Here is a 24,728-nt window from a genome sequence, read left to right as displayed (position 1 = left end):
CGTGGGGTTAGAATCGGAGGAAGGTGTGCTGCATACCCGAGAAGAGCCAAGGCTCAGTCTGTCTACTCTGGTCAGTCCCGTAGAAAGGCGTTATGTGTACGAAGGGAAAACATGCTTGTTTCTTGTTCTACGATAAAATCGCACCATCTAACGGACACATGAGTTGTCTCATAAGTTGACGCTGCCGGTTACATTCCGCTCCAGTCGGCTTGCATTTACCATCTCTGGCCGTAAGTCCTTGAGATTCGCGGCACCCAGGAAAACCATATTAGCCTCAATTTCTTGACGGAGGATCTCCACCATCCTCCGTACGCCATCCTCACCGTATCCAGCACACATGCTGAATAAAAATGGTCGTCCGAGGCCGACAGCCGTTGCCCCCCAGAGCAATTGCTTTGAGTACATCCGTCCCTCTGCGAATACCACCGTCAATGAGGATTTGCATGCTGCTGTGTATCAAATGGGGTGCAAATCGTCGTATCTCAAGCAAAGTCAGAAGTGGCGATTGAGCACTGTGATTGTCAGCTTCGAGCGCATTGAAAGGTTCGTCTGGAGGACGTACGTATCCTGAGAGCGACCCCCATGATTGGAGAGAACGATACCATGCACACCATGTTCATAGGCAAGCACAGCATCCTCGACACACTGGATGCCCTTGACTACCAGGGGTAGATTGGTCAAGTTTCGAAGCCATTTGAGAATTTCCCAGTCAATATACGGAGAAATTGGGCTGGCCATGATCTTTGCAACTCCTGGGCCCTGAATATTGCTTTCACTCGACTAGATAACTTTAGCCTATTTCATGAGACTTATATCAACTAATACCTACCACAACCGTAAGATTCAGTCGCTCGTCCATTTCCCTCTTGCCAACCACCGGTGAATCCACGGTGATCCAAATAGCTCGAGCACCGGCCTTTTCTGCACGTTTGACGGCCTGAACGGACTTACCGATGTCTCTATTGACATAAAGTTGGAAGAACAGCGGTTGCTCACTCGAGAGCCGACTTTGCATCACTCGCTCGATCGGCATGCTGGCACCATTTGCGAGAACCTGAGCTAGTCCTTCCTTTCCGGCAGCCGATGCAAGTGCGCACTCACCGTCTGGATGAGCAAATTTTGCGATGCCAACGGGTGATATGTAAACAGGAAGTGATACAGGGTAACCAAGAATGGAAGTTTGCGTGTCAATATTGGGTACCTTCTTCAATATACGCGGTCGTAGTGCAACTTTTTGATAAGAAATGGCATTCTCGCGCTTACTGATTTCATCGTCAGCGCCAGAAGAGTAATAGGCCCAGGCCTTGGCTGGCAGATATTTCTCGGCAACTTTTTGAAAGTCGTTCAGATTGATCAGAGTGCTCAGAGGAGGCGGTCCACCAGGCTGAGGCTCTGTTGTTCTCACACTAGACGCACCAGCAACTTTGCAGGAGCCCAACTCGGCGGCATCGATTTGACCTCGTATTGCCGTTCCAGGCAGCTGTTCCAGGACGTCTGGTGAATGAACAGAGTCAAACCCTTCTGTGGCATCTTTTCCAGCGTAGCGTAGGATCACACTTGCGCCGCCGGGATGACTGCTGAGAAACTCTACTAGAATGAGCTTTGCCCCTCAAGATCCTTCCCACCCAATGATGCCTACCTGTCACATCGTAAACAGTGTCATGAATAGCGATCCAGCACGATTGACGGCTATTATGCTGCCCAAGATCCGTCTTTGTAATGGTCATGGTATCTACTTTGGACTTGATCAGACTTGCATGGAATGCCAGCATAGAAACAGCTCGGTCGGAGAGTGCCTCACAGGCTCAGTATTCCCCGCTTGAAAGTTCCCCCCCCCCCCCGAAAGCGTGGGGGCAGGACCAATGTATAGTTGAGCTGGGGGCATCCTCTTAGATCAGCACACAAACATACCGATGACGAAGTGCGGGGAAACCTGGGGTGAAATTGGGTGGAGGTGGAATATGAAATGTCTTTCATATCAATGACAAGCCACTGCTGATAAGCTATATTTCAGCAATTGTAATGATTCTTTTCCATCCAGAATCCCCTGTCACTGCACCACAACTGTCAGCTCGTGAGGAAAGGCTCGCCGTCGAACGCCTATGTGATAATCAGACCGGTGTCGAAAATAAAACTATGAAGCCCCGACAGATGCTTGAGGCCGCTTTAGATTGAAAAGTCTGGGCTATTTCATAATTGCGTTCGCGGCAAACATTCCCAAAAGAGGAATTTCAAATTTTGGCACTCTCATCATCAAAGGATCCGGTTTCTCCACTTGTAAGTGCAAACGCAACGTGAATGGCAGAACAGTTCTGATCAAGGGATAATCGATACTGCTTTGATGCAGATTGCAAATGGCACATTCATCGTAGCCATCGTGTTCGTGTTGCCAAACCTGGCGGTTACTTTCGGGCTGCACTATCTTCTTCAGTCCAACCAAGTTGGACGACTGATCTGCTACTACCTAACGGGCTCTTACCATGCCTCTTTCGTGATAATTTGGTCAATATCCGCCGGTAACATTGCTTGTCACAACAAAAAAAGTCGTAACGAACGCGATGACCTTTTGGGAGTTTGTGCAGGCAACATTGCGGGGCCATTTTTCTACAGGACTGACCAAGCTCCTGGGTATGCACTGGGAACCTGATCAATGATCGTGGTCAACTTCATCGAGATTGCATTGATCATGCTACTTGGAGTGTCACTAGCATGGGAGAATCGGCATCGCGACCGTATACAAGACATGGCTCCCGCTAGTGACAGCGACCATATGCGACAACTGGAGCTCAATCGCACGGCGTTCAGAGATCTGACTGACAAAGAAAGCATGAACTTTCGATACTTGTACTAGACCAGTTTCAAGGACGTACTCCGTATCTTGTAACGTTCCAAAGAGGATAAATGTAGAAGAGACTATGACTACGACTTCATCGAGTGATCGGTGGTTCCCTCCTTTTCTCTCCTTCGCCTCGTTTGGGCTCCGCAGGGCCCAGTAGTAGAATGACACGACAATCTCATTCATACTTGGCGTGGGGAAAATGATCTGCTTTCCCGCCCCCGGACTTCTACCGAGCCCATCCCACGGCGCGCACCCCACGGCGTGGGATGACGGGGGCTGTGACGTGCCGTGCGACTTATTTGATGAGGGGTATCTGTCGCTCGTGCTTGCAATCGCACAGCACTGCCACTTTTCAGCATGGTCCAAATCAAGTCGGTCGAGTATTTCCGGGTCAAACCTCGTTGGTTGTTCGTCAAGATCACTGACGAGGAGGGCCACTTTGGCTGGGGTGAAGGCACTCTTGAGGGTCATTCTCTGGCTGTTGAAGGCGCATTAGATGAAATTATCCCGCGCATCGTGGGATTAGAAGCCGAGTAAGCATCCACTTGGTCTTTCATCTGTCATAGCTAATCCGGGCAGTGAGATCGAACATATCTGGCAGTTAATATGGCGCTTGGGATTCTACCGTGGCGGTCCTGTCTTCATGTCAGCCATGTCGGGTATCGACATTGCCTGTGGGATCTGAAGGGTCGTCGTCTCAGGCGTCCCTGTGTATCAATTGCTGGGCGGCAAAGTGCGCAACAAGGCGCAAGTGTATGCCTGGATTGGTGGCGACCGCCCGACCGATGTTGAGGCTGCTGCGTGAGTACTCCGGCTCTTTGGGGGCGTAGCATGAGATTCTAATGCTTTCACAGCAAGGCACGCATCGCGCAGGGTTTGAAGTGTGTCAAGATGAATGCGACCGAAGATATGAACTGGCTCGACTCGCCGTCCGCGATTCATTCCTGCGTTGATCGCCTCAAACGGGTCAAAGACCTCGGTCTCGATGCTGGGCTGGATTTCCATGGTCGTTTGCATCGTCCGATGGCGAAGCAACTGGCCAAAGCTTTGGAGCCGCATCAGCCCTTGTTTATTGAGGAGCCGCTGCTCTGCGAACACCCGGAGGCGATTAAACAGCTATCCAATTACACAACCATCCCAATTGCGTTTGGCGAACGTCTTTATACCAGATGGGATGTCAAACGTTTCCTGGAAGACTCGTCAGTGGATGTTCTGCAGCCAGATATCGCCCATGCGGGCGGCATCTCAGAGACCAGGCGTATTGCGAACTTGGCCGAGACCTATGATGTGGCCATCGCACCACACTGTCCTTTGGGTCCAATCGCCCTCGCCGCTTCTCTGCAGATAGCCGTATCCACGCCCAACTTCGTCATCCAGGAGATGTCTCTGGGTATGCATTACAACGTGGAGGCGGGCGACATTGACCTGAATAGCTACTTGGTGGACAAGACTGTCTTTGACATTACCGAGGGATTCGTGGCGGCCCCCTCTAAGCCCGGCCTAGGAATTGACATTGACGAGGAGCTGGTGCGGCGCATCAGCAAAGAGACAGAGCCCTGGCAGCCGAAGGAATTCTACGGGCCGGATGGATCAATTCGTGAATGGTAGTACTATTGCCTTAGATAATCATATCGCATCGCCTAGGTCGAATTTTTGATCCTACGCGAATCTCTTCGGTTCTGTAGTGTTATCACTGTGAGCTGATCAGCTCATACTCTCGCACTCGGGACAGACAGATCCGAGAACTCCAGATTATTGGTAAGAACCCCGGGGTTATGCTGAATGTAGTACCCAAGTCGCTGCGGGGAGAGCGTGGGGGTCGGAGATGGAGCGCCGTTTATAGTCGGCTTTCTCCCCGCTTCGGTGTTAGTGAAAGCCAACTCACATCATGAGTCTGTTTTCACTTGCTGGCAGAACCGCTTTAGTGACGGGTGGAACCCGAGGCATTGGCCAAGCGATGGCCATTGCTCTCGCAGAGGCGGGGGCCGACATTGTTTTAGTTCAGAGAGATACAAGCAACCCGGCGACAAGAGAGCAAATTGAGAAGTTGGGTCAGAAGGCCACGATTTACAAAGCCGATCTTTCCTCACAGGAGTCGGTTTCCGCGTTAGTTACGTCCGTCATCAAAGATGGCCACGACATTGACATTCTGTTGAACTGCGCGGGTATTCAGCGACGGCACCCAAGCCACATGTTCCCGCAAGAAGATTGGGATGAGGTATGTGACAAAAGCGCGGCTGCGCATCCCATGCTCATGGGGCTTCAAACAGGTGCTGCAAGTCAACTTAACCACGGTCTTCATCCTCTGCCGCGATGTGGGCGCGTACATGCTCACCCGCACCCCAAATTCGTCCGGCCACCGTGGTAGCATCATCAACGTGGCTTCCCTGGTTTCCTTCCAGGGTGGACTGACCGTCCCGGCCTATGCAGCCGCTAAGGGGGGCGTGGCTCAATTGACCAAGGCTTTGTCGAATGAGTGGGCATCCAAAGGAATCAACGTCAACGCCATCGCACCGGGCTACGTCGCAACCGACATGAATGCTGCGTTGATGCAGGACAAGGAACGCGCCGCAAGTATTCTCGGTCGCATCCCCGCAGGACGTTGGGGTCACCCGGATGACTTCAAGGGGCCGGTGGTGTATTTAGCCAGTCAAGCCAGCGCATACGTGAGCGGCGAAGTACACACAGTCGACGGAGGCTGGATGGGTCGGTGAGGTACGCCTTGGACCCAGATCTGTATATACAAGGATCTGGAAAGATAGTTAAAGGCCCAGAAATGTTCACATTCAATTAAACGACGCGGGATCCTCGGCATAGATGTCCGATCATGATCTCATTCAGCAGCCGTCTTCGAAGATCGATAAGTGGAACCTACGAGACCCACTGCGGGCATGAATAGGCCGCATGAACAGAATCAAAGTATGAGAAGGAAGTTATTACTCAACTTTTTTACCTATAAGTCATTGTTCGTCGTGATGTTGGCAATATCACCATGATGGGGTCATGGAAATGTAGCTTTGGAAGCAGAACGAGCATCGGGGATACCGGGAATCGCATGCGTCCTGCTGCACTAGTGATTCCGCCAAGATCGCCCAAGGCTACAGTGCAGTACAGTAATGGCGCATTGGAGCAAAGAGATCCATCATTTGCGTCGATCATTTCAGCCTTCTCACTCTGTCAACAAGGCCGTTTCTTTGGCCCACTTCAACGAATGCAAAGCATTATCTCCAGGTTGATTGACCCCGGCAGATGGAAATTTCTCGCTATTCCACTCAATCTGGTTTGAACGCTTGTTTAACGCAACTGAGTGCTGAACTCCTCAGGATGCAGATCTCGACGATCGCCGCACTTTCAGCTCGCCGAGGGCGAACTCTGGCCTGAACGGGCCATGGACGCCGCACTAATCCTTCAATATTCCCCACAGGCACTCAGTCTGGATCTCGATCAGCCAGACTAAGGTAGGAGCACACGATGATCCAACTCCAAGCAGCGCCGCGCTGTCCAACGCTAGGCGCAGCTGCCTATAAAGAAGGCCTGCTTTCCTGGTTCGACCTTGCTCTGCCTCAGCGAACTGCCTCTCCTAGCTATCATGAGAATTCCGAGTCTCTTGCCCATTCTCTCCGCTGTGGCCTTGGTCTTGGCAGAGCCCATCCCCAAGACCGACTACGATGTCATTGTGGTTGGTGGTGGTCCTGCGGGTCTCAGTGCCCTGAGTGGACTTTCGCGCGTCCGAAGAACAGCCCTGCTCTTTGACAACCACCACTACCGTAATGATGTGACCCGGGAGATGCACGACGTGATTGGCAATGACGGTACGCTTGATGATGCTGCTTGGCTCCCCAATGTGATACTGACAGGTCCAAGGAACCCCACCTGCTGAGTTCCGTGGGCTGGCTCGCGAGCAGATCTCTCGCTACCCTACAGCTCATTGGAGTAACAACACGGTGATTTCGATCACGCCCATCGACTCGGGTGATCTGTCTTCGTTCACTGTCGCCGACAACACCGGCAAAAATTATACCGCCCGCAAAATCGTTCTAGGCACGGGTCTACGCGACGTACTCCCCAACACCCCGGGCCTGCAGGAAGCTTTCGGAAAGGGTATCTTCTGGTGCCCGTGGTGCGACGGCTATGAACACCGGAATCAGCCTTTCGGCATCCTCGGCAGCATTGCTGATGTTCTGGGTAGCGTCTTGGAAACCCACACTCTGTTCTCTGACATTATTGCCTTTGTCAACGGCACTCAAGATGCCCAGGGCGAGGCTGCGGCCACCGCTCAGCACGAAGGCTGGGAGGAGCAGCTCAATGCCTGGAACATCAAAATCGAGAACCGAACCATCGAGCGCATTGAGCGTCTTCAGAACGGTGACGCTCACCGTAATCGGACCAGTGACACACAGTATGACAAGTTCCTGATCCATTTCACTGAGGGGGAGCCTATTGAGCGCAGTGCCTTCATCACCAATTTCGCGACCGCGCAGCATTCCACCCTGCCCAAGCAAATGGGCCTGAACGTGATTGACAACAAAATCGACGTCACCAGCGCCATGCTCACGAGTCAGAGCGGTGTCTTTGCCATTGGTGACGCGAACTCGGACGGTAGCACCAATGTGCCTCATGCCATGTTCAGCGGAAAGCGCGCGGCCGTATACATCCACGTCGAGATGTCTCGTGAGGAGTCGGCCTCCAAGGTGTCTAAACGTGATGAACTGCTTGCTTGTCGCGAGCTTGAGAGGGAGGCCATCCGTGCCATCGGCGACAATCTTGAGCCTCAATGGACTCGGGCCAGAAAGCTGTAATGATCCACAATTGTAATGATCCATTAAAAGATTACTACGAATCCGTGCGTTGTGACTTAGCCCACTTTCTCATAAATATTGAATATACTCAGTATACAAGAAACCCCATCGCAAACTTCACATAGGCCAGATTCAGTAGCTCCGGTGCCCTGTGTTCTGTGTTGCGGCACACATGCCTCATTCGTCCCCTCCCGGCTTTGCCAATCTCGCTGGGCCGTGGGGCATCAGACCGGCGGACCTTTCGACACCTCCATACCTTGTGCATCTCTGTCGGTTGGTCTTTCGGTCCTAACTCGGGGGCCCTGTGCCCATAATCTCCCCAATTAAAGCCATTTTTGTGCCCGACACTCTTCTCGACTCGACTTCACACCCACGCAAACGTACTCATCAGCCTATAGTCCAGAGCAATCAGTTTTTACTGCTAGATTCCAGGCTTAGAATGACGCCAATGGGATCCCATGGTCATTGGCAATATCATAACATCCATCGTCGGCAATAACCTTGTAGAACTGATTACAGGTCGACACCATGCCCGTCTGGATTGGAGATGGCGTCGAAACCCCATTTCCAGTCGGATATAGGGAGCGGAGTCACGATGGGTGTCTCTGCTTCCTGCTGAAGGTACTGCTGGAGGTGGGAGTCGCGAGTTGGACACAGTAGGAGCTACTCGGCGCCATTGTACCGGATACCGAGTAAATTTAGCCTGGATAGTGGTGCTTACTGAGGCAGATACCGAAGAGGAACTCGAAGTTTCATTCGATGCCAAAGAAGGGTTCCAGAGGATGATTTCCTAGATTGCGTTGTTAGTCACAATTGCAGAAGAGACAGGAAGTAAACCAACCTCATCAGAAGCATTCCATAGCCAGGCTTGGTTCCAACAGTCAGCGGCTGTATTTTCCGTTAAATTTACACCAGAAAACCACATATATCTTAAACTAAGGTCAGAGCTCATCCATTAATTCCCTGAGATGCTGTAACTTACTGAGTGCAGTCTGTGCGGGTTCCATTTGCAAGCGGGATAATCGGATTGGACCCGGTTGACCAGGCCATTGGAGGTTGGCTAGGTAGCGAGGTTGAAGGGGTTTCGTCAAACGGCACTGTGGAAGTCGACGACTCTCCATAGCCTGAGTACGTCACAATATACCCCACCGGTTGCACGCAGTAGTAGGTGTCGGCCAGAAGATTTGTGCAGTTCTGGAAGAGTTTCGGATTCAGGAAAAGGCTATCACCGTTGGCTCTGGTCTGCCCTGCCATAAAAAGAGAGGTCACCCTCAGATTGTTTCTAGAAATGCTGAATTTGTCTGTCATGGTCGTGCAAGTCTCGTTTGCGGCAACCTTGTAATATTGGCCTCAGCGAGAATTCGTGCCGTCTCCAGTAGGCGAAGGAACGGCACTAACACTGTTAGTATATGGGCAATACGATTGATCTATTGTGGTTATTTACGCTGTAGTAGTCACAATAGTCGTCATGCCTCCGAGGCCATAGTTTCCCACTGGGTTGCTCACGCAGATAGTAGTGTTCACCAGACTTCTGAGATTGTTGTGTATCCGTTCATTAGTGAAGTGTTGCTATTAAATGGGCGTCGCCACGTACGAGCAGGTCGAGTCGATTTGAGAGTTCCAAGCGAGAAGCTGGGCCCAAGTCACATATTGCGACTTTCCGATGCCAGTGCAAGTATCACCGGTCCCCACAGTGTAAGTTGTACAGTTTGAGCTTGCGCGGGGTAGGATATCAAAAAGGGGAGGCCTCCGTGGTAGCTAAAAAAGAGAGTGTAATAACTAGACTCTTCATGATTGCTGGAATCGTCTGATCACTAGATAGAAGAGGGGAAGAAAAATGAATGACAGGCACCCTGTGAAGTGAGAAACTTCCAAGACGAAAACGATGACTTGAATTGCGGGATAGTTAACTATATAGGCAAATAAAACTAGACCTCATAAAAAACATTTTAAGGGCCGGCATCTCTCGCCCTCCGCCCGACCCTCGCGAGCGGAGGGCGGGTTCTTACCTGCCCTCACCCGGCCCTTAGCCCTTATAAGGGCCTAGACCTGGCACTCACCCGCCCCGGGGGTCTAAGACCAGGAACCTCTACCCGTACCTTTGAGGGTCAGGATCTAACCTTACCGACTCTAACCCTAACCGTTTGAGTGTCCCTTAAGGGTCACCCGCGGAGGGTCTGTCGGACCCGTATAAGCTACGCTTTACCTATTTAGGATACGCTTTACTCTTTTAGGAGCGCTAACTAAGCGAATTAATACCTAAAATATTAGTTTTTTGCTAGATTTAGTTATATCTAGACCCTTAAGGTCTAGATATAAAGGAATACTAAGGACTAGCGGTGAAGGTTTACCCCGCAGTGTAATAAGCGAGTCTGGATTAGCGCCCTTATAGGGCTCTTAGAGGGTGTATATATTTATTTATAAGGTTCTTATTAAGATATCTCCTTAATTCTGCGAGCTTAGTGTATAAGAGCGAGTAAATTAGTCTAGAAGGGGGTAATACCCCTTTGTTTAATTTAATAGTATAGTTAGTTAACTTTTATATAAGTAAGATGTTAGACTAATTAGCTATAAATATATTATAAAATATCTCTAGTTTATTTAGTAATAATGGTGACGGTAAAAATGCCGCCTCGGGAAGTGATCTGTGAAGGGCTGAAGTAAGACTTAGATTCAATCTGACTAGGCCACAAACTGTGTACAAAAAGCTTGAAGAAGGGATGTTCCCTCCGTGCGTTTGTTCCGTTAACATGCCAGGGTCACGTGGTTTATGTGACCTATACCGGGTATAGGCCCGTGATAATACCCCCCCCTCTAACCTAAGCCTCCTGAGGGTCGCGATAATATGCGTATCGGTGTCGATTTAACGTTATATTATGTCCGAAATAGGGCCGTTTCGTTCCTTAAAGGCTTCTAATATAGCGTAATCCTAGACGGAGTCTAAGTTTTCCTACGTTTATTCTGCCTACCCTATCTATTATATTAGCGCTTTATTACGGTATCCCTGTCCGACCTTCTTACGCCGAACAGTAAGGATTTTCTGAACCTTATACTCTTCTTCGCTATTAACTATAATCGGAGGCGGCTACGTATCATCTATAATTTATAATAGGAAGGGGTCCGCTATTATAGGCCTAACTAATTCGATATAGAAGACTAAGTGAATGCCTATAGGTACGTTAAGCTTAATAGTATACGGTAACAGTATATCTACGACTCTATATTAGGCGTATAGTTAGTCTAGCTTCTTCGATAGTCGTTATATATATATATTCCGAAGGTTTAACTATACCTAGTTATCTTTCTTATAGATAGGGGCGGCCTAGCGTTATCGATTTATCTACTCTTCTTATAGTGCCTATACCGAAGTAATAGCGGCTTAGGCCTAATCGGTGGCTTCTTATAGGTAATTTATAAATGTTTCGCCTACTTTTCCTAGCTATATTAGGGCGTCCGGTAACTAATTTAACTTATCTATCCCGATTAGGTTAATATAGTACCTATAAGTAAAGAAGAAGGGGGAGATCCCTATTAATATTATATCGCGGTTATTAATCGCGGTAGCGACTATTAATAGAAGCTTCTTCTAATTATCCTATATATAAGTAGAAAAGATATATAAGATCTGTTTAATTTCTTAATTAGCTCGCTCCGTTATATTATTAGTCTATAGGTAGAAGGCAATTAATAATTATCGTTAAATCGATAGTATTTTATATACTCTTCCCTAAAATATACTTACAAACTAAGGGCCGCGGTCACTTACGATCGCTAATAGGACGCTATAATATATATAGAAGTGCGTAAGGAATACTTCCGCTATATCTTTTACTATTATATCCCTTATTCTAATAAGGATTACGCCTTTTATTAGCCGGTCTATAATTATTATATAATTCGTTACTCCTATAGATCTGGATAGCGATAGGCTAATAATAAAGTCTACTAATATTTTGGCCTAGATTTATTAGGGAATTAGCAGTAATCTTAATAGCCTATACTTTATATTACGCTATACCGAGCTACGTCCGTAGATAATATAGTTCTGTAAGAATTATTATATATTCTTTATAGCTCTAGGCTAAAAGAATTATCGAGATAATATTAAATATATTGCGTCTTATTTAGGGTGCGTTATTATATATAAGTTATAGATCTTTTGGATAATACCTATTCGTAGGGTCTCGTTATCTGGGATCTATATTTATTACCTAAAATAGAGTAACCCTTAATTATCTAAATAGCACTCCGATAGGCTCGTCTTTATATTTATTTTAGCCGCGATTCGACGGTCTCTCTTTAGTAAAGTGTAGGAGATTTATTAATATATTATATCGGAACTCCTTACCTTTATCTACTCTGCCTATAGCTTTAGTTCCTTAAATAATAGGATATTTCTTTCGGAATCTGTCTCTCCTTATACTTAGTTATTATTTATTTACCTTATCTTAACTAAGACCCTTTTAAGTAGGACTTAGAAGTAATTTGATAGCCTTTTATTAGAGATACCCTTAGGTATATCTTAGTTTCAATAAGAGAGAGTGTCTGGCTATATTACTAGCTTACCTAGGCGGTATTATAGGTTAAAGTTAAACTCCGTTAAAAGGTTAGCCTACCTTATCTACTATTTATTAAGGTACTATATCTTACTAAAGTATTATAGGTTTTTATAGTCCGTTATAATAGTAAATTAAGGTATTATCTTTAGCTCCGGCCTCTATTTATATAGGGCTTATATAATAGCTAGGAGCTCCTTATCGTAGATCTCGTAATTTAACTCTACTAAGGATAGCTTCTATAATAAATAGGTATATAGTTATAGATAGCTATTAAGTCTATACTATAATAAGATTATCTTAGTGGCTTAGCCGGAGGCGTTAGCTTCGACTACTATTTTATAGCCTTCTTCGAAGTACGCTAGGATTAGTACGTTAATAAAAAGATCCTTTAGCTCCATAAAGGCCTATTAGCAATTATTATCCTATTAGAATATAGCGTTCTTCCTTATTAGTTATATTAACAGTACCGAAAGGTCGGCGAAATATAATATAAATAGCTAGTAAAAGTTCGCGAATCCGATAAAGCTCTATATATCCTAAATAGACTCTGGCCTCTCCTATACTCTAATTATCTCTACCTTCTTTAGATATATATAGATACCCTTTCCGGCTTAGATAATAAAACTAAGATATTTCACTAAGTCTTACTTAAATTCTAGCTTCGTAATATTATATTAAAGACTTACGTCTATTAGCTTCTGTAGTATCTCACTAACTTTCCGTCGGTAATCCGATAGCGTTCCGCTAGAGTAGATAATTATATCGTTAATATACGCTAATATAAAGTCGTTTAGGTACTTTTATAAGGTCTAATTAATATACCTTTAGAATATCGTTAGTACGCCTATTAGCCTAAATAATATAATATTCTATTCGTAGAGTCTATATTATATCCGGAAGGCTATTTTCTATTCCTCTTTTAGTTATACGCGGATTTTATAGAAAGCTACGATAATATCGAGCTTCGTAAACTATTAGGCTTAGCTAATATTCCGTAGCGTCTCGCGGATTAGTAGGAGGGGATATCGGTCTTTTACTATTCGCTTATTTAACCCCCTATAATTAATATAGAATTATATATCTCCCCTAGGCTTCCGAACTAATAAAATAGGTATAGCTACTAGGAATTAGCTTACCTATATAAAGTTCTTCCTAAGTAGGTCCGTTAGTATCTTCTATAGATAAAGCAGTTCTTCCTTATTTATATTATAAAGGGGTCCGTATAGCGGTAACTCTTTAACGCTATTTCGGTCGCGTTTTAGGGGAATTTTATAATCGACTCTAGGCTAATAGGGTAATAATTTATTAGCTAGCTATTAGCTAAAGACCTCTAACTATCGCTAATAGTATTTTGGTAGCTTATCTTTTAGGTTAATATACTCTTTAGGTTATAGCGCTTTCTTAATATTATTTAGCGAAACCCTACTAATTTATATATATTCCGTGCTTAATACGTTCTGTAAGAGCTCTTTGATCGTTAGCGCTATAGCCTATATAATATATAGTGCCTTCGCTTCGGTAGATCTAATTATATAGTCTATATAGTTTTAATATCTTATTTATTCCCCGGACCTTATAAAGATATTTAGGTACCCCTTTCTGGCCGAATAGCGTCTGTTTACGTTATATAGCTATAGGTCCCTAAGTATTATATTATTATCCTATAGTCCGATAATATATATAAATACCTAGCCTTACTAGTGGCTATAGATATTAAGGTCGAAATATATAATATAGGTAATTTAGTACTGATTCGGTACTACTCCGTTAAGGATTTATAATTATATCTTAATACGCGGGAGGTAAAGTGACTAGACTAAAGGCTTATTTACTATAGTATAGTAATAGTAACTATTATTAACTAAAGCTTATATAAATTAAATTCTATTTACTCTAGCGTTAACTAAGAATAGTAGTATCTTTTATTTTAGTAGCTTTTTGACCCTCTTTTGCTCCTATTCGCAGCTAAGGATAGGAGCTACTCTTTTCCTAAATCTTTCTCTGTAGCTATATTATCGTTATCTATAGGCGTTATTTCGCTATCGCTTATCGGTCTCGCCTTATTTACGTAGGTACTATATTTCTTCCCCTTCTATTCTAAATTATAATTTATAGATAATTCGGTCGCTAGGTAGGTAAGAGTATACACTTAGTAATATAATAGCCCGCTCTACTATATTATAGGCACTTCCCTTTAGCTTACTATCTATCTAACTTATTAGGACTTACCCACTAAGCTTATCTAGGGGTATCGCTACTTAGTTATTAGGTTTTTATATGGGGTTTAGCGCGGTTTACTATAAGTATTAGGGTCTAACCTATATTATCGCTCGCTCTCAGTAAGCGTAGATAATCTATTCGCTCGGCTTTATTAATATTAAGGGTATTTATATCTATACTAATTTTGTGAAGTCTAGAGATTAGTTTAGAAAAGATAGCGGGAATACTATAATTTATAAGTGAATTAGTTATTATTTTATTAAGTACCCCGAGAAGGATCTGTCTCTTAGCTTTATTATATTAGTTTAGGGCGTCTGCGTCCGTAAACTCCTTTTTTAGTTATAATAGGAACTTCGAAAAGGTTATTCTATTAGGTTATTAGATCTAATATAACTGTCTCGCTATACGTACCTTAATATTTAGGTCTTTATAGATATTCTCGAGGTAATTTAATAGTACCTAAGGGTCGCCGGTGTCTTAGCGTAGTTTCACGAATATTCCGCTATTCTTTTAGGCGAGTTTCTCTAGCCTAGAGAATATATATATAAATTAGTCTTAGGGCGAACTAATAGCTTATTTATTAACGCTTAGTTTATTCTTAATCGTTATACGCTAGGTTAGCTAATTATTTATATTATTACCGAATAGGATAGGGTCCGGTAGTTGTGCCTTTAGACGATAAGGCCTTTCGTTTCGTGGGTGTTCCGCTATTACTTTAGTAGCGATTTATAACGGTGTCGCTTATTCTTCCGTAATTATCGTTATAGTAAGTAGGACCTATTAGTCTAGTATTACTTTAAGGCGCCAGATTTATTCTTCTTAAATGGCGTCTTATTAGTTACGTCGCTCTTATTTTTTATTCTGTATAGCTTAGGTCTGTGCTATTTACTGTAATAATATCTGTGCCTATAATAGTGGGCTTATCGCTTTCTGGTGCTATATCCTCGCTAGGGATACGGCTTCGTAGGGGAAACGGTCGTGTTTCGTCGGTGCTTCGTCGGTTTAACGATAGTAAATCGAAGGAAGCTTTTTATATATAAAGGGCTAAAGTAAGACTTAGATTCAATCTGACTAGGCCACAAACTGTGTACAAAAAGCTTGAAGAAGGGATGTTCCCTCCGTGCGTTCGTTCCGTCAACATGCCAGGGTCACGTGGTTTATGTGACCTATACCGGGCATGGGCCCGTGACATGATCGGCTCCCGGAGCAAAGGGTGAGTTAGTCACCCCGCTGCCCTGAGCTGCTCACTGAGCCACCCTGAGCTGCTCCCTGAGCAGCCTGATTGCTCACCCCAATGCTCAGGCCGACCGGCCTATTCGATCTCATCCTACCTCTCCGTTATTTTATATGCTCCGACAATAACCGCACTGCTGCCTACTCGTGCTCCTGGGAGCGGAGCTAGGAAATGACGTATTCTCGCGGTGCTATAGTAACTTTCGGCTCGGTCTTCGAACTTTCAGCTAATCGACTCGACCAGTCTTTCAACTTATATAAGATATTAGATATCTCACTATCCACTCACTCCTTCACAATGCAGGCTCTATCCCGCTAACTATCCAATAGACTCTAACACGAATGCCCTTATTGCCTTCGAATCTCTATGTCCGGGGCTGGCTCGATCCCAGGAACATTAAATACTGCCTCTATTAGGCAAATATTCTCACGTTCCCTGCTATAGGCCCTAACTGCACCGATACGCCGTGCTACGAAAAGTGAAGACATTAACTATCGGTCTGAATATAAATCCGGAAAAGAGTCCCCCACACGGTCTATATCATGCTAGTGTTCCTGGGAACGCTTGCTTTATTCGATCCACTATAAGATAGAACGGGGTTTTAATTGGCCGCAGCAAAGGGTCGAGAAGCTACGCTAATAAAATATATAGTCTCATTACTATACTGTATTAGTTATTAAGCCGAAAACTTTACCGATCTTCTTCGCTTTATAGTGCGACGGGCGTGAAGAGATAATAATGCCTAGAGTATAAAAAGCCCACAGATCACTTTCGTGCGGCTTTTTTCCTATATCCTGTTAACTCCAATCTCGCTATCCCCCACTTCACCTCTCCTCTATCTAAAGATCTTTGCGTTCACCATAGTAACGCTAAATCATCAAAATTTCTGGCAGCTAACACTGAATTCCCCGCAAAGGTGCTCTTCGGTTAGTTCGGAAACTCAGACTATCGTTATTATAGAGTAACTAAACACCTCCAGAGAAAGCCGCGAAGTAAGCGGCTACAGCCTAGAGAGTAATATACTAGAAGAAGAGAACAGAGTAATAAACTTCGGTAAGTTACATTTTCCACGGTTTGCTTCGAGGCTTTTGGATTAATATAATATTCTTAGTATCGGAAACTGACTAGCTCTCTTAGCCTATTTCGCCCGACGCCTATCCTAATAATACACTAGCCGCCAATAATTACCCTAATTACCCGGAGGAGGTTACGCTTTATCTTTCCTCTTAAGTTAGTAATACGGCTTCTATTACTGGCCTAGATAAGCCTAGAATAACGAGAGTCTTCGATATCTTTAAAGATAATTATATGCAATTTACTCTAAATAAAAGGAAGCGAGCCTTAGGAGACCTAAGTATCCCTTCCCCGAAACGACGCCGGTACCCGAATTCAACTACTATTAGTGCGACTAAATCACGAGGAAGACGAAGTGGTCAATCAGAAGCCCAAAGTTCGTCATTTTATAGCGAAGAGGACTATACAGACAACTATCTAATCAGGCTCGGGAATGCGATTAGGTATCTAAAACGTTTCTATAGCCTAAGCACTGCCGAGGCTAAGTTCTCTGATAACCTTACTGATACCGATATTCTCAAAGAAAACCTTATGGTAGTTCAACTTACAACTAAAATATTATAGCATATATACGGTATTATTACAACAAGCACTATATCAATAGGGAATTCTGTTCGATAAGCTACGACTATATAAGTATAGTAAACTACCACGCGCAGACTTTGGACCCCTAAAGATAATCGTTATTTATTGAAGCTAAGAGACTCCAAAAAATTGTCTTAGAGCCGTATCCACGATTTATTTCCAGGAAGAACTCTAGGTGCAGTCAAACAACGTTACTTCGGGAAGATCTTAAAGTAGTCTGAGAGCCCCTTAAGCAAAGAAATCACTTAAGCCTCTCCGATCGACATAAAAATTGCACCCTAAATCTCCGAAGAAGCCAAAGGCTGAGTTAGCCTCATTAACTTAAGAATATAAGGAGCAACGCTAGGTGCTATCGAAGGTACACCTCGCGTACTATAAAGTATTCTGGTGTTTCGAATAGACTATGTCAGCATATTGAAGGACTGTCAGCATTACCTTTAGTCATCCAAGAAGACTATGATCTTTATAATTGGTCAGGTAAATACGAAAAGCCACCTAATTATAATAGGTCTATTAAAAGGTGTTCTATGGATAGACTATTAATGATGCCTTGATATAGGTCTAGACTATTGATGATACATTGACATAGGTCTAGACTATTAATGATGCCTTGACAATAGGTCTAGACTATTAATGATGCCTGACAACTAAAAATGATGCCTAGACTATGATTGATTTCAAAGCAAGACAGGCCGAGACTTAAAACAATGCAAGTCTAATATAGGCCTAGAATATTGTTGATTGGATATAAATATGTCCGCAATTCCCTACAAGAAAAATATAATTCTTCTTCAATCATCATATCATACCCTGAGGTTTCCTATTAAGGAAATATTCTTTTATTCATCGAAGGATAAAAGACTTGATCTCCCATTAGATCTCCCACTGGATCTCCCACAGTTACTATAGCCCTCTAGCGTCTGTAGGTAGGCGCCGGTCTATGTATCCTAGATCTTAATTGTGTTATCGATCGACCCAGACGCGACGCGGCTGCTATCGTAGGAGAACACCACTGAGTTAACTAGCCTATTATAGCCCTTTAGCGTCTGTAGGTAGGCGCCGGTCTGCGTATCCTAGATCTTAATTATATTATCCCTTAACCTAGATACGACGCGACTACTATCGTAGGAGAACACCACTAAGTTAACTATATTATTATAGCCCTTTAGCGTCTGCAGGCAGGCGCCGGTCTGTGTATCCTAGATCTTAATTGTTTGGTCGTGCGACCCAGACGCGATACAGCTACTATTATAGGAGAATACCACTAAGTTAACTTACCTATAATAGCCCTCTAGCGTCTGTAGGTAGGCGTCGGTATATATATTCTAGTTATCTCCTATCCGCGGCGCGATCGTAATATTATTAGGCCTTTTATACTAGAATAACTACTTAATTATACTCCGCGCTAGGCTAAATACTAACGCTAAACCGTACGCTTAGAGGGGGCTAGTCTTAATTACTAATTAGTAATATAGAATAAATTAGTATATATCCTAGACTAGACCGCTTAGTCCGGATACTACTAATCGCTCTTATAGCGGTATTAGAATAGTATAAAGCACTAAAAATAATTATATATCTATAGCAGACTACTAAGTTTTTATATCGATATAATATTACCTATTACGCTTTAAAGAAGACTTAGTGCCTCGAGCTAGTAGAGATATTAGGTCTAAAGGAATCTATTAATAGGGCTAGCGTCCTAAAGTTCTTTATATAATCCGGATTATTCTAGATAGTCTACCTAGTAAATATATAAATAACGCGCTACTATAAGTAGGTCTGGCTTAGGCTACTTAACCTTATTAATAGGAGTACCGAGGGCGCCTAAGCAATATATATTACGCTTTAATAATATCTTATTTATAGTCTGCAATAATTATATAAATATACGGTAGTAGGTAGCCGCTTAGCCAGAGGGAAATATATTTAAGGTAGCTTTTTTGATTAGATAATCCTTAGCGGACTAATATATAAAGTAGATTATCTTATCGCGAACCGTAAGGAAAGAGCCGCTTCTCTTAATAATCTTCTCTATATTCTTAGCGTTACCGGCGATTACTTTTGGTAGTCCGGATATTACTCTTAGCTCTAATAGTTATAGCGGGCGGTAGGCTAATATAGTCGCTAAGAGAACTAGCTGATAGTACTCTCTGCTTCGAGGCGCTAACTATTTTATCTAATCTATTATTCGCGTATATAGATTATCTAGTCCTATTAGTATATCCTCGACTACCTACCTTATGGCCTAGCTATTAATATCCTTAAGTTCTTAGATAACGAGAGCTACCTAGAGAAATATTCCTTCGGCTTTCTCCTAGAGGGTCTATTAAATATACTCCTATAGGGTATTATTATTCTGTAGCGATTTAAGCTTCGATATCCTATTAAAAATATAAGCTCCGATAGCCTCAGATATAAGGTCTATATTCTCCTATAGTTCTAGGCTTAGTATAGATTAATAGTCCTCTAGTCTTATACGCTATTCGATATAGTTTTGGCTAGAAATATATATTTGACGTACGGGAAACCTTTCGTCTCTTAGAGAATAAACCGTAAGAGCTTGTCTTGGCCCTGCACATATTCGTTAAGAGCATCGACGACGATATAGATCTTGTCTAGACAGGAATTACGTAATATATCTAAGAATAACGTATTTCCCGGTCTTCCCGCCCACCCGGTCTTCCCGCCCACCCATTTAATTTTCGCGTCTATATGTATCCCCCACCACTTTGATCACCCACTATGCCACCAATTCGCTCTAAATCTAAGCAAGATTCTATCTAATAAGAGGGTAGGATCGAACTTGCAATTCAGGCTCTTCAGAATAAGAAAATCTCGTCTGTTAGGGCCGCTATAAGTGTCTATGGTGTACTGCGTTCCACGCTACGCGACCGCGTTAAGGGCCATACTTTTCGATTAAGCAGAGAGGCTATATGCTTTAAATTGTCCTAACTCGATAAGGATACGCTTACCTAATAGATTCTATCTAACGTGGTCGGTAAGCGAGCTGCGCATGTAAGCGAGCTGCGCACCCGCCCACTTCTCCATATATTGACACTTTTATCAACCACAATGCCTTTATATTGATTAATCTCTAGCTTTACAGGCATTCCTTCTATGTCCGATCACTCCGCAATTAGTGTATTAGGGTGGACGACGCGTCTTCGGTGCTGGTGTGTCCTACGGTAGTAGGCTTAGTGGAGCTAGTATTACCCAAGCGGGCTCCTTATAAGCCTCCTCGAGCTCTAATGCTTCTCGTACGGATAGTCTATCATCGTGGGCTATCTATCTAGTCTTACGAGCATGCTTTTGCCTTTATATGGCGTTTACGGTAAGTAGCTACTGTAGTGGGAGAATTGGTGACATAATGAGCCTATGTGTGGCCTCAGGCATGATTTAATGTCTGCAGTGCATAGTATATCTCCAGACACACTTAGAGGGAGACAAGTCATCTACCCAATCCATTCAGGATTCACCCAATTTCTTCTATCCATAATACAGTATTAAGATTATCCCGCACGGCCGCAACAGGGCATCAGTACGGCCTTATCTAGTATCCTCTACACCAGATAGGCAGTGTGTGTGTGTGTGTGTTATCTAGTCTGTATCGCCAGATAGCTATCGAGCCGTTCCTATTTTATATTGGCGTCCCCGGGAAGGCTCTTCTATCAAGGCACATCACTATACGAAGAAATACACACCTAAAGGGTGGGGATCGCGTTTGACCCTGAAGGCTATAAGACTGTCTGAGACCTTAAGCGGGAGACTATATTTATTAGTAATTGCGACGGTATATAGTCAGTACGGATAAATGAGAGTAACTAGCCGAGATATAGTATTCTCCTAAATATACCTAGTTCCTACGAGGAATACTATCGGACTAATATATAGGAGATACGGCGGTGCTTTAGATATTACTAAAGATATAGCCTATCTAATTAAATACGGTGGCTGAGTAGGGGTACCTAGGTATCTGATAGCTATAACACTCTATCACACAGATAATATTAATATAAATAATTCTATATTATAAATTATAAGAAGAGGAAGCGGCCTTAATAAGAAAAAAGGAAGGAGAAGAAGAATTATTAAAGAGATATAATTAAAAGTAAAGCGCACAGAGTTAGTATTTCTTTTTAGCCAAAAAGCTATCTCTTTTCTATAAGTAAGTAATAGCGTATAGTACGTAAGGTATAATAGCTCCTAAGCTATTAGACCCTAAGGGTATTCTAACCTTTATAGATTACTGTGAACCTACACTAAAAAGATCCGAATTAACCCTAAGTAATAATAATTATATAGATAATACGGATTATAAGCACTAGCCACTATCGTTCTTAGCTAAACCGCCTAGTAGGGTATAGGCTATACCTTATCCTTATATAGTTTAAGTGCCTTATTTCTCTATATTATTAGCTCTAGGATCCTTAGGAGCACTATACTTTAATAAGACTAATATCTCTGAGTTCCTAGAGAAGCTATAGGATATATATTTTAGTATCGATCTTCACGTCAACACTTTTCTTATTTTCCGTTTACCTCCCGACGTTCAATGAACCCCGCGAGTCACCTCTAGGATCTATCACAATTCAGTCAGATACCCTAACTCCATTCCGGCAATTACAGCATCCACACCTCTTCGTTTGTTTGTCGCTTCGTTTATTTATCAGCCCGCTCAAGCACGCTATTTAACCACGCTGTTTAACCACGCTGTTTAACTACCGCTCCGTTCACCACCTCTCCCGTTGACCGCACTGTTCGATCACACCGTTAAACCACGCCGCTTGACCTTTCCGTTTAATCTTTCCGTTTAACCACACCGTTTAACCACACCCCTTGACCTTTCCGTTTAATCTTTCCGTTTAACCACCTCTCAGTTTAACTATCTCCGTTTAACCACGCCGTTTAACCGCACCGTTTAACCACTCTGTTTAACCACTCTGTCTAACCACTCTGTCTAACCTTCTCCGTTTAACTATCTCCGTTTACCACGCCGTTTAACCACACCGCTTAACCACTCCACTAAACCACCTTTATAGCCATTTCCATTCAGGGTTCAAGTTTTGCGGGTAGACTCACTGAGTGACAGAAAAAATGGCCGACCTATCCTTACACTTTTATCTAACCGATTCAATATAGTGCATTATTTGCCTAGGAGAATGAAAGAATGAATCAGCGCGCGAGATAGGATTGTGGGTACCTTTTCTTAGATATGATTCCCGACACCCTTATCATTTATTTGACAGATCTCGAGGCGATAAACAAAAATGGCAAAAGATGCAGCTAAACAATCGCGTGTTGAAACGAAAAGGAGAAACAGCCAAGATCTTGGAAAAAGAAAGAATGAAAGAAAAAGCAAAAGCAGAAACATATAATAGTAGGGATTCGCTAGTGGTCAACCACCCAACTACTAACCTACCGGCGTGTGATTATGGCTGAGCGGACGGGAAGCCCTGTTCTCCACACCCTATGGTCGTATATGCTGAACATTACATATTGAAGGGTTATAACGTCTCTGATAGGTATCTAATAATCGCGTCCTCCTGTTTAACCTTCTTCAACAAGTAGAACTTGTAAACGCACAGCAGAGCCACGGAGACAAGGAGAGTCGTCCCAGTAACAACTGTTGTTACAATAGCCATTACGGACTAATCTCCTCCTTGAGATGCACAGACGTTGATTATTGTGGTTAATATCCCAGCAACAGCGTTTAACGACACTGGCCTATTGAATATTTAGTTCCTGTTGTCTTGCTGGTATTTGTCTGTGATATAAGAGCTTACACAAAAAGCTTATTGACCAACCATATGTAATTACCTCTGAGCTTCGGAAAATGCAGAAGCCATACGAAAGCCGCAATACCACCGAGGAAGAGATAATAGGCGACAGAGAGTAATAGGGGATTTTGGATTATATGCAACACCGTCCGACCGGCTTTGTTAGCTTGCAAAGCACGCTCCACCTCATCGGAGCTTTGAAGCGAGGTAAATATACCAGGAGCTACCAGATAGCCAGTAAGCAGGGCCCAGTTGGCCGCACTAATAGCGATATTGAAGATTATGTCTATTTCTTCCTCTTCTCTAAGTATTCTCGCATAGGTGGTCTTATTAGTGCAGCTAATAGGCAAGGGCGTGCTTGTCACTGAGGGAATACAGCTATCGTTAGAGAAGCTACGAATATAGGTAGGCTTCCCCCCGTGGAAGAGGGATTCTTGATTTGGCAAATCTAGGTATGACAGGCTATGTCTCGAGACCCGACATAGAGATATAACGCTAGGGGATCGTTAAAGGTATTGTATTGGAGATGCCGACGCGGGTCATCGAAATTAATAATTTACAGCATGCACACCTCTTCGTGTGGTTACCACTCCGTTTCACTAACAGCCCGTTTGAGCACACCATTTAAGCGCGCTGTTTAAGCACGCTGTTTCACCGCACCGTTTGACCACTACTTCCGTAGGACCGCACTGTTGAACCGCACTATTTAATAAGACCGTTTGCCGACACCCTTTGACCACACAGTTTAGCCACGCCATTCAAACATTTGAATAGCCCTTTCGGTCTCTTGAACTGCAGACTTTAATTGAACAAGTGGATGGCAAACCATAGAGAACAGCCAGGCTGATAGCGGTGTGGATCCTACGAGATCGGCTTAATCATCGCCCGCCCGTTCTCTATAGCACTATATTGTGATTCTGAAAGTCCAGTGTTATAACTCATTAGATTATTACCCCAGAGGATCCCTCAACGGAGCATTATATTTCAATTAACACAGGCTCAATTAGAACAAAACAATCTCAAGTAATTTACATACTAGGGCACATACTATACAGTATCTCATGCTTCCTTTTATTATCTTCGATAACCTCAAACACCGAAATCGCATATCGAAAAAGAATGGCGACGAAAATGGCGAGACACGATTGAAGTGAATGATTCTCTTGTCATTTTCTTTTATATACGTAAGTAGAAACGATGTCTACATTATCTAACACTTAACATACAGTAGTCCCTGAAGGAGAAGGAGAGACCTAAGGCTGAGAAAAGTCAAATCGAAGCAATATGCGTCCAAATAATAGTATTCGGCTGAAGTTGACTATCCACCTCCTATTGGCTCTTAATATAATAACGGCCTTTATATCCCTCAGAGAATAGGTCGGAACAAACGAAGGTATACAACCTGTAAATGGTTGGTTAACTACAGTATAACATAATGATCAGTAAACGTTTTTGAACATTTATTTGATTAGTGTCGGGGAACTGACCTTATTGGACCTTACCCAGGCATTGAGAAGGATCGAAGAACTCCTGATGCTCCTGAGAGTCCCGGTCTCCATCAAAATATACTAAGCTTCTTTATAACCCAGCGTCGCTTAAACCCCTTCTCTCTCGCGCCTTAACTTATCAAAAAAGCTT

General features: G+C 43.7%; 6 protein-coding genes across 6 annotated transcripts; 3 read left to right on the top strand and 3 right to left on the bottom strand.

Annotated features, from left to right (window-relative positions):
• Window positions 1–814: 814 nt before the first annotated feature.
• Window positions 815–1,727, bottom strand: N7477_005279 (FMN-dependent alpha-hydroxy acid dehydrogenase family protein; the record flags this gene model as incomplete). The annotated part of the gene is made up of 2 exons (XM_056966942.1): window positions 815–1,574; window positions 1,681–1,727. 2 exons carry the CDS (start codon window positions 1,725–1,727, stop codon window positions 815–817), a joined length of 807 nt encoding a protein of 268 aa, XP_056821696.1.
• Window positions 1,728–3,196: 1,469 nt separating this feature from the next.
• Window positions 3,197–4,447, top strand: N7477_005278 (uncharacterized protein; the record flags this gene model as incomplete). The annotated part of the gene is made up of 4 exons (XM_056966941.1): window positions 3,197–3,372; window positions 3,419–3,513; window positions 3,574–3,640; window positions 3,694–4,447. The coding sequence occupies 4 exons, from the start codon at window positions 3,197–3,199 to the stop codon at window positions 4,445–4,447; spliced, it is 1,092 nt and encodes a 363-aa protein (XP_056821695.1).
• Window positions 4,448–4,727: 280 nt separating this feature from the next.
• On the top strand, window positions 4,728–5,553 carry N7477_005277 (uncharacterized protein; the record flags this gene model as incomplete). The annotated part of the gene is made up of 2 exons (XM_056966940.1): window positions 4,728–5,057; window positions 5,110–5,553. The coding sequence occupies 2 exons, from the start codon at window positions 4,728–4,730 to the stop codon at window positions 5,551–5,553; spliced, it is 774 nt and encodes a 257-aa protein (XP_056821694.1).
• An 875-nt stretch (window positions 5,554–6,428) lies between these two features.
• Window positions 6,429–7,638, top strand: N7477_005276 (NAD(P)/FAD-dependent oxidoreductase; the record flags this gene model as incomplete). Its single annotated transcript, XM_056966939.1, has 2 exons — window positions 6,429–6,651; window positions 6,704–7,638. 2 exons carry the CDS (start codon window positions 6,429–6,431, stop codon window positions 7,636–7,638), a joined length of 1,158 nt encoding a protein of 385 aa, XP_056821693.1.
• A 513-nt stretch (window positions 7,639–8,151) lies between these two features.
• Window positions 8,152–8,946, bottom strand: N7477_005275 (uncharacterized protein; the record flags this gene model as incomplete). The annotated part of the gene is made up of 4 exons (XM_056966938.1): window positions 8,152–8,301; window positions 8,360–8,428; window positions 8,480–8,567; window positions 8,621–8,946. The coding sequence occupies 4 exons, from the start codon at window positions 8,944–8,946 to the stop codon at window positions 8,152–8,154; spliced, it is 633 nt and encodes a 210-aa protein (XP_056821692.1).
• A 13,914-nt stretch (window positions 8,947–22,860) lies between these two features.
• N7477_005274 (uncharacterized protein) lies at window positions 22,861–23,467 on the bottom strand (the record flags this gene model as incomplete). The annotated part of the gene is made up of 2 exons (XM_056966937.1): window positions 22,861–23,037; window positions 23,099–23,467. Coding segments are annotated over 2 exons (546 nt in total), but the record flags the coding sequence as incomplete, so codon positions are not given.
• Between the last annotated feature and the right edge of the window lie 1,261 nt (window positions 23,468–24,728).

The sequence above is a fragment of the Penicillium maclennaniae genome (genome assembly GCF_028827695.1).
Source record: "Penicillium maclennaniae strain IBT 15551 chromosome Unknown utg000005l:1.0-2652337.0:1.0-2654196.0, whole genome shotgun sequence".
Taxonomy (NCBI): domain Eukaryota; kingdom Fungi; phylum Ascomycota; class Eurotiomycetes; order Eurotiales; family Aspergillaceae; genus Penicillium; species Penicillium maclennaniae.
Note: the sequence above shows the minus strand (reverse complement) of the source record. Positions and strands in the feature narration are given on the sequence as shown.